This window comes from Belonocnema kinseyi, chromosome 9 (genome assembly GCF_010883055.1).
Source record: "Belonocnema kinseyi isolate 2016_QV_RU_SX_M_011 chromosome 9, B_treatae_v1, whole genome shotgun sequence".
In the NCBI taxonomy this organism is placed as follows: Eukaryota; Metazoa; Arthropoda; class Insecta; order Hymenoptera; family Cynipidae; genus Belonocnema; species Belonocnema kinseyi.
In genome coordinates, this window is record NC_046665.1 from 12,437,357 (window position 1) to 12,446,529 (window position 9,173).

Genomic DNA, 9,173 nt, shown 5'->3' on the forward strand with positions numbered 1-9,173 from the left:
ATAAGAGATCGCACAATTTAACAGTATAAACGTAAAAGCAATTATTATTATATTATAAAGAAGTTATTAATTAAACATAAATAAAATCAGAAAAAATCTATGAAATAAAGCAATGGACGATTAAACAGAAAAATCGGTTAATTGTCTCTCTTCCAAGACTGTTGAGTAGGAGCGATAGTAGCGAGATACATTAAGGCACTTCACGCATCCATAGTAGGTTCGCTGATGTCCATCCTGAAAAAATAGTATATATTAGTTTTTATGTTCGAAATATTTAAAAATCAGATCTTACTGTCACGAATTGTTTTTATATATGAATAACTATATGCTTAAAGACTTTTTAGAAGCTTTTTAAAGACTTTTTAAAATTGATTTTTAGGACAGCGGTATAACACTCTAGAGCAAAGTTATTATTCACTAAATAATATTATTATTTTTCATCTGGAATATTTGAATTTTTAAAAGACAAGACAGTTTTTCTCCTTGAAAACTAATTTCTTTATCTGAAAATTTGAGTACTTAATTTTTCCTTGAAGATATCTTCGTTGTTTAAAAATGTAACTGTTTGGTTGAAATTCGATCTATTCAAGTTTAAACTTCAACTATTTTGTTTGAAATTCGTGAATTTTATTGAATTTAAGTATTTACCGTTCTTGAAAATCAATCTTCTTGGTTGAAACTTCACCTTTTTGGTTTAAAAATTAAAATATCCCAGCTAAAGTTTCATAATTTCAGATGAAAATACATCGTTTTTTAGGAAATTCTACTATTAAATGCAAAGAATAATCATACCCGTTACTAATTCGCAACTAATTCGTAAACAAAAAAATGTATTTCCAACTGAATTTGTGAAACTGTAACTGCAATAGCTTATTTTTGAAAAATAATATGAATCTTTAACCAAGAAGATGGATTTTTAACCACGAACAAGACTCAATTTAAATAAAATGCACAAAATTGGATTAAATATGTATACAATATGCAACTAAGTTATACATTTTTAAATCGAATGATTCAGTAACTGCAAGCGTTATCTCACACACATTAATAATATGAATAACATAAGTAGCGAACCTTTTAAGGAATTGATGGGGTCCACGTAGACAGACTCCCTTCGACTGCAGGAAATCTGCTAATTCGTCAGGAGTTTTCAAAGAATCCTGAAGAAAGAAGTTTTTAATCAATTATTGATGCATATTCTACATTTTATAACTAAATAGCCTTACACTTTGCAGACATCTTATGTTCTTTAAAACATTTTATACGGGACGCGTCCGGATTCGGGACTCCGAAAACTATCAAAAGCAACAGATCTTATGATTTCTAAAATGAAAACTCAGAAGAGAATCCTGTTATTTCGGACTTTAACATGACTATAAGTTGAATAATAAGAATTAAAAGACACTTACCATAATGAAATCTGATGTCCTCGTTAATTAAAAAAAAACACTAAAATACTGTCACTTTTCCAAATTCACTCCTTGACGCGTCACCTACTACCACGAAAACTAGAATGAAAAATTGAAAAGTACGCCAAAACGAAGCTATCCTTTCTGCTATCGGCTACCCATACCCCCACCCACCATCACTCCGCTTCTATCGCACTGCAGCACTGCACCGCGCTAGCTGGAGATACCTCACGCTCCCTTTGGAGTGATTCGCATGATCATTTATGTGAAATCATTTTAATATTTTTAAATTATAGCAAAATTCAATTTTTTTGTAACTTTTAGAGATATTTACAAAACCCGATCAATTCTTTGACAAAGTTGTGGTCTTATTGCGGTGTCTAATAAAAAAAAACAACATTCACGATTTTTCCAAAATTCTGCGATTAGACTTTTTTATTTTATTCCGACATGAATTTCACAGGAGTGAATTATAAAATCGACTGTTAGTTACAAACTTACGACTTACGACTATGCAAGTAGTTACGCACATTCGAATTTATAAATGTCCCGACAAATATTTTTGAAATTGTACTTCGAAAAATAAAAAATTAAATTAGTTCTAAATTCTTTAAACTCTACATGACTTGAAAATTTACCTATATTTTTACTTTTTTATTTCATATATTTTATTATTATAATTGGCAGAATAAATGTTTCATTGGAAAAAATGTTATACTGATACATTGAAGTTAAATCTGTGAAATGATCCAAAAATAGTCGTGTTTGATATGAAATTAATCAGTAATGGACAAAAAAATATTATTTGTAAACATATTTAGTCTTTAACTATTCATTAAAGAACGCTAATTAGTATTAGCGCTACAAACTGGCAAAGGAATGCTCCTGCGAGCTGCCCGCTCCACCAGCGCACATCTGTTCTATTCCTCGGAAAACCCGAGGCGAGACCGAGTAAGGACGAGATGGGATGAGCTAGAAATTGACGAGATAAGCCGACGAATGTGCTCAGGAAAACGAGACGAAAGCGAGCCAGACTCGGTATTTCTCGTCTCCGACGGCATCACTAATAGGCACCACTGACAAGCAGTCAATGAATTTTTTGTTATGATAAATAATTTTAAATTAAAGCCATGTAACGAGTGTACCGCCTAATTAAGGCAGTTCTGAGATCAATATTTTTTTACCCATCTTGAAAATAAAAGTTTAAGGGCATGTAGAAAATGGTCAAATATACCAGTTTTAGGTTCCCCCGTCTTTTTTTCTAGAATAAAAAATATTTTGTCTTAAAAATTTGGGAAATGATAGCGAACATGTTAACGGACGTCCCCACACACTTTTTTTTGTAGGTTAATTAAAAAAAGTTTTAATTTAGAAAAATGTGATTAATTTGCATAGCGCTTAGGAAATAGTATCGATTTTTTCAGTGTTAGATTCCCCCGGCTTTTTTTCCTAGGATAAGAAATAATTTGCCTTCAAAATCTGGGAAATGATAGTGAACATGCTAAAGGACGTCCCCACACACTTTTTTTTTTTTTTTTTTTTAATCAAAAATTGTTGATATTGCTAACAACCTGCGTGTATATTTCGAGGTTATGTGTGTTACAATTCACCCGAGCGTTGCTTCCAAACTACACAATATTTTCGGCCGAAAACTTTGGACTAAAAAATAAACATAGTAACTAATCTCCCGGAACTAACCTTGTTTGCAGGCAATCAAAAAAGTTTATTTCATAAATAATTTCCAGATAATCGGAAAGACAGAGATGAAAAACGACGTAACCTCAAAATAATGCATATGCATAAAATTGTAATTTAGCACAATACATTTTTTTGTTATTATTCCTCAAGAAAGAGTCCAGGGTTGTCCGGTATGATATTTAATAGCATCTCCGAATTCAGTTTAAAAAATTTTTTATTTTCGTGGATAAAACCCGGGGAAACTGTAAGTCTCTCATGCCCTTAAATAACTCAGAAAAAAATTTCGGAAAATAATAATAAATATTAAAGGACCGTTTGTAACAATGCATAGAGTTGGGAGAAAAAAAATTTTTATTTATGAAAATAAAAATTATCGACCGACGCATTTAGGATTTACGCAGAAGCTTGGCTTCTATCTTTCTCTGTCGGTAATCATTCAATTTTTATTACCCACAGACCCGCACAAGTTTGAAATTTTCTACTCACTGCAATAGTGCTGCTCTGAAACAGCTGGTAGAGCTGATCCATATGTCAGGTCAAATTTGTTTATTTGCATTTCAAGTGCAAACATTAGTTTTTGCATTATTTGTGCATAATGTTCGTGAGCGGTTTTTGTTCTTTTGTCCCACTTTGATAAATATAAACATCATAACTAGCCCATTGACAACAGTGAACATTGTTTGCAGGGTTTTTACAGGACGTTGGGTATTTCTCCAAAATAGTAATTTAAAAAAAAAAAACTTTTCACAATTCTAATTACTTAGGACCAGGAACACGTTCCTTTTTCCTTCTATTTAGCGTGCCAAATTTTTAACACGATATCTCATTCCATGTGGACGTAAGTTGGGAAATAAAAGTACCGATATAGCTTCCAGTTTCATTTTCTTCCAAATTTTTTTTTCAAAATTTCCACCGGAACAAAGCAGAGACATGCACTTTGTTGCCTCCTCTTTTATTTCCCAAACTTTCAGAGCGATACCTCATTTCGTTTAGACGTAAGTTGGAAATGAAAAATTGAGTTCCAGCTTTAGTCACGTGACCCTCTCGTTACATGGCCTTAAATAATTGTTTTTAAGCTTCATTTAAAACTAAACAAAATGGAAGTTGAATTGTTTTTACTGTCTATGGTTAGATAATTTTCCGTAACATTTGCCCTGAGCAAGCTTGAAAAGTAGTTAGAATTACAGAAAATTCCATAAAGTTAGCCCTGAACGTGCTGGAAATAGTGTTAAAGTTACGGAAAATTCTGTAAACCTAGACAGTGTGTTAAAAATAAGTGTCAATTTCTGCACTCTATGCATGGTAATTTACAGTAGATTTGAAGAAAAGGTTAAATATTGAGCTCCCTTTTTAAAGTATTTTAGAAATTTATTTGATCTGTATATTTGCATATTTAAAGGTCTTCTCTGTCACCTGGATGACGCTTGTACATCGAATCCGTGTCATCAAGGTGCCATCTGTGATACAAGTCCTATCAATGGCTCTTTTACTTGCTCTTGTGCTAGTGGTTACAAAGGACTGGATTGCTCTGAAGACATAGATGAGTGTGAACAAGGTAAACTTTTTTCATTCTAAAAATATGCTGATTTCTCACGTATCAATAATGATTTTTATTGTGAGGGTCAACATGGGAGAGATTAATTTTTTTTTGGATGTGCGCGAAGTTGTTATAAACGAAGAACATAAAACATTTTTGCCTGTATGTCTGAACATTTTGTATATTTTTGCATTGATTGTGGCATATGATATTATCTGTGACAAAATATTTTGACATCAGTTTTGAGAACCTACTCTATTCTCTCTTTAAGGAGAAAATAATTAAATGAAAAAGTGTTGTGTACATTTCTCTTAGCCTAAATCTAAGAGAATTCTATTTCCTTTTTGTTAGAGAATTAAATTCACTCACGCTCAGGACACAATAAACACTCCGATTTGGTAGAGAAATGTAATTTTAATGACGATAATCACCCTTTACAGACCGCTCTTTTTACGTACACGTCATCACTCTATCGCTCAACCACCAACTTCTTTCTCCTCGAACTTCCGGTTCACGTAGTTAATATACATTTTCCAACATTCATTTAAATTCTACTTCCGTTTTTTAAAATTAAAATTGCTAGAAATAGAACACATTACAACTTAGTAATAAAGTCTTTAACACTCGGCCATCCTTCTAATAACTCGACCTCGAGTTAGTAAACAGGTGCACCGTAGCGATCAGGATTCTGGACAACACGACCACTTCTAGTCACTGTTTGCGAATCCGCCTCTGCAAGCTCAACCGAAGTTCTCAGGACCTCTTCTTCTTCGTCTGGATAAATTGCTCCCAAATGATCGTTAGTGGGCTCAATTTCATCTTCGTCAAGCTGATATTTCTTTTGTTCAGTTGTTTCATCTCGGAAACACTGGTTCTCATCTACGCTGAATTGATCATCGTCTTGCAAATTTGATTCTTCTTGTTCCAACCATGAAGTCCATAGTTTTAGTTGCGTTACATGTGCTGTACTGGTATAACGACGCCCAGATTTCTCCACTCTTAGGTCCGTAACTCCGTAAGTATCACCAGGGAAAATTTTATAAATAACAAGTGGACCTCGGTATTTTCGTTGAAGTTGAGTAGAATCGCCTGTGGATACTGGATTCACTCTCATTACCACCACTTCTCCGATTTGGTAGCGAACATTCCGATAACGATTTCGATCATAGCGCTGCTTAAATTTCTCTTGTTCGGCCCGAATTCTCTGTCGAGCTGCTTCACGAAGAATAGTCGGATTCTGTTAGTCTTCATGCTCAGTTAAGTTTCTCAAAATACCCTCGTCGTGACGTGGGAAGTACCCATAAAGTAGCTCGAATGGGCTTTTGTCTGTCGTTTTATTCACTGATTCATTAAGGTCTCGGACAATTACCTTTAGGTGTCGATCCCAATCGCGTTCATTCTCTTCTCGTAAAATTGCTTGTATCATTGGGATTAAGACGCTGTTCGCCCTCTCTACCTGTCCGTTAGCTTGTGCATGTCTAGGGGAATTTAAGGAATGTTTAATCCCATGCTTCGCACACCAGTCAGCGAACTTATCGGAAGTGAAGCAAGTTCCGCGGTCGGTAATTACACGCTTAGGGGCTCCAAAGTCTAATACAAATTCTTCTAAGCACTCTATGACTCCGCCAGCTGATGTGTTCTTAGTTAGTGACAGGCGAACGTATTTTGTTAAGTTGTCGATCATTATCAGGATATATTTGTTTCTGCGCGAACTTGAGACAAAAGGTCCGAGATGATCCAGGTTGACGACTTCAAAGGGTCTCTTACCCGGAGGTATCGGGTGTAATTCACCGGGCTGTTGATCTGTGACCGTCTTCGTAAATAGATATTGTATGCACGACCGTATGTGCTGGCGGACGTACCGGCGCAATCCTGGAAAGTAGTAATAATGCTCCATCTTCTTTACAGTTCTTTCCAAGCCGAAGTGACATCCTACATCTTGATAGCGGATAGTCAGGCTTTTGCGTAGTGAACGTAGTACGACATATTTTAAATCCTGACCCACTCGTTTATAGAGGATACCCTCATGTAGTTAATAGTTCTGAGTTTCTCCCTTCTTTCGTTTTGTTCTTTGACCTTCACTCCTCTGCAAGATTTCACACTTCTTACGTAGATCGACATCAGCGTACTGAAACATCACAATTTCATCTTCCATAGAAATCTCAGTGTACATCAACAACTGGTCCTCAATTGGTTCTTCTTCGGGCTACTGAACAGGGACTCGACCTAGTGCGGTCCACATGTGCTAACTTTTCTCCAGGGCGATGCACGATGTCAAACTCATATTCATTGAGCAAATTACTCCATCTAGCTACTTGCGAGTCCTTTGTTTTGTGAGTGTTGAGATAAACCAATGCTTGGCAATCTGTAACGATTGTAAATTTTATGTTGATCAACATCGGCCGTAAGCGATTTATCGCCCAGATTATAGCTCTCAATTCCAATTTGCTGAAGTGATAATTTTTCTCGAAATCACTGGTTCGTCGACTCACTGCGTAAACCATGTGTAGCTTCGCGTCATATCCACGTTGTAGTAGCATTCCTGCCAAGCTTTTCAAGCTTGCATCTGAATGAAGCTCCGTCCACTTTTGTGGGTCGAACATCTGAACAATAGGCTTTTGGGCCATGACTCTCTTTAGGTCGTCAAAGGATCTCTTTTCTTTCATTTCCCAGCGGAATTCGATATTTGGTTTCAGTAGGTCAAATAAAGGACCGGCTCTCTTTGCAAACTTCGGTACATATCGACGAAAGAATCCGATCATTCCCAAAAATCTTCTTACTTCAGTTGCATTTTCTGGTGAGGGAAATTCCAAGATCGCTCGTAACTTTTGTTCACCCGGTTCGATTCCATCAGCCGAAATTTCGAATCCTAAGTATGTTACTCTCTCCATCAAAAACTAGCATTTCGATAAGTTTATGGTAAGGCCGGCTTTCTTCAGAGCCTCTAATACCATAATAAGTCTTTCTTTCAGAAATTTCCAACTTTTTCCGGGAATCAGGATATCATCCAGGTAGAAAAGAATTAAGTTATCCTGAAGCGGTCCAAGTACCTTCTGCATGAGCTTCGAGTTATAAAATGGGGCGTTAGTTAGCCCAAACGTCATCCTCGTAAATTCAGCAGTATTCGTTGGCGTAATAATTGCCGTCTTATGTCTGCTCTCTTCATCCAGGGGAATTTGCATATACCCATGCGCTAAATCCAGAGAGATAAATAAGGTACTTCCACTTAGTAAGGGCAGATGATCGTCGATATTTGGTAAGGGGAAATTTAATCGTTCCGTTTGCGCGTTTAACTTGCGATAGTCAATAACCAATCGCGGTTCACCATTCTTCTTTCGCACCAGCAGAACGGGACTAGCGTATGGTGAATTTGTTTCGATAATCAATCCTGCCTCCTTGTATTTGCTAAAGATTGTATCAATCTCTTTACGCTCCTTATCACTGGCTCGATGAGGACGACAATAAATAGGTTCACTTCCAGGTTTCTCGGTAATTTTCATGCAAATTAAATCTGTGCATCCCAAGTCAAACAAACTGCGGCTGACTGTTACTCGATAATCATTTAAAATTGATACCAATTCCTCAACTTCTTCCTTGAGACGATTGTTTCCTACATGAATTTCAGATAGCTTCACGGCTGATCTATCTTGTGATTTCTTGATTTCCTGCAGACTACAAATTTCATAACGCTTTAATTTACTCGATGGTTTTATTGTAATGGGTATGAAATGAATAAGCAACAATTACAATAAATCTCTATTTATTACTATACCTCTAATCCGAGAGGGACGCGCGAGCCGACATGCTCATTGTATGAGCGCAGAGGATCAACTAACTGATAACTAACAGCAAGGCACAAAGGGCACCATACGCACACAGACCCACACTACCAGTCACTCAAGTGTAATTTAATACCCGTGCATATATAGCTATACTTGCTAGGTATGATTTTTGTATATTCCAACACGCCCCCTCAAAAATTATATCTAGTAACAAATTACAAAATAGTTATAGTTTAATGGTTACATTCAAATTCTTTCACAATCGATTACAGTGGTACTAAATAATTATGAAAATTACTATATTACAGATTACATTTCCAAACCTAACTTTGGACGCAAATACAAAAATTCTGTGGGTCCTAAAGGTTTTGTGAGAATATCGGCCGGCTGCTCTTTAGAATCATTCTTTACCAATTTAACATTACCTCCCTCGATCTGTTCTCGAGAATAATGATATTTTATATCAACATGCTTTGCCAATTTATGACTTTGGCCTTTTGCTATCGAAATACAACCATTATTATCCTCATGTATCGGAATGCTGTCATTTACATAAAAATTCATAGTATTCGACAATGACTTAATCCACAAAGCCTCTTTCACTGCCTTATACAAAGCCATATACTCAGCCGTAGTGGCTGAGCAAGCGACTGATCGTTGCTTTCTAGTGTTCCAGCAAATAGTACATTTATCATAAAGTTTGAACAGATAACCCGTCGTACTTCTCCTAGTAGTTTTATCGCCAGC

General features: G+C 35.9%; 1 protein-coding gene across 3 annotated transcripts in view; it reads left to right on the plus strand.

Moving 5' to 3' along the window:
• Nucleotides 1-9,173, plus strand: part of LOC117180020 (neurogenic locus Notch protein) — a 385,864-nt gene that overhangs the window by 242,444 nt on the left and 134,247 nt on the right. For all 3 annotated transcript variants that reach the window (XM_033372298.1, XM_033372299.1, XM_033372300.1), the window contains one exon: nucleotides 4,507-4,662. In XM_033372298.1, coding sequence (XP_033228189.1) covers nucleotides 4,507-4,662 — 156 coding nt within the window. The remainder of the gene's footprint in view (nucleotides 1-4,506; nucleotides 4,663-9,173) is intronic.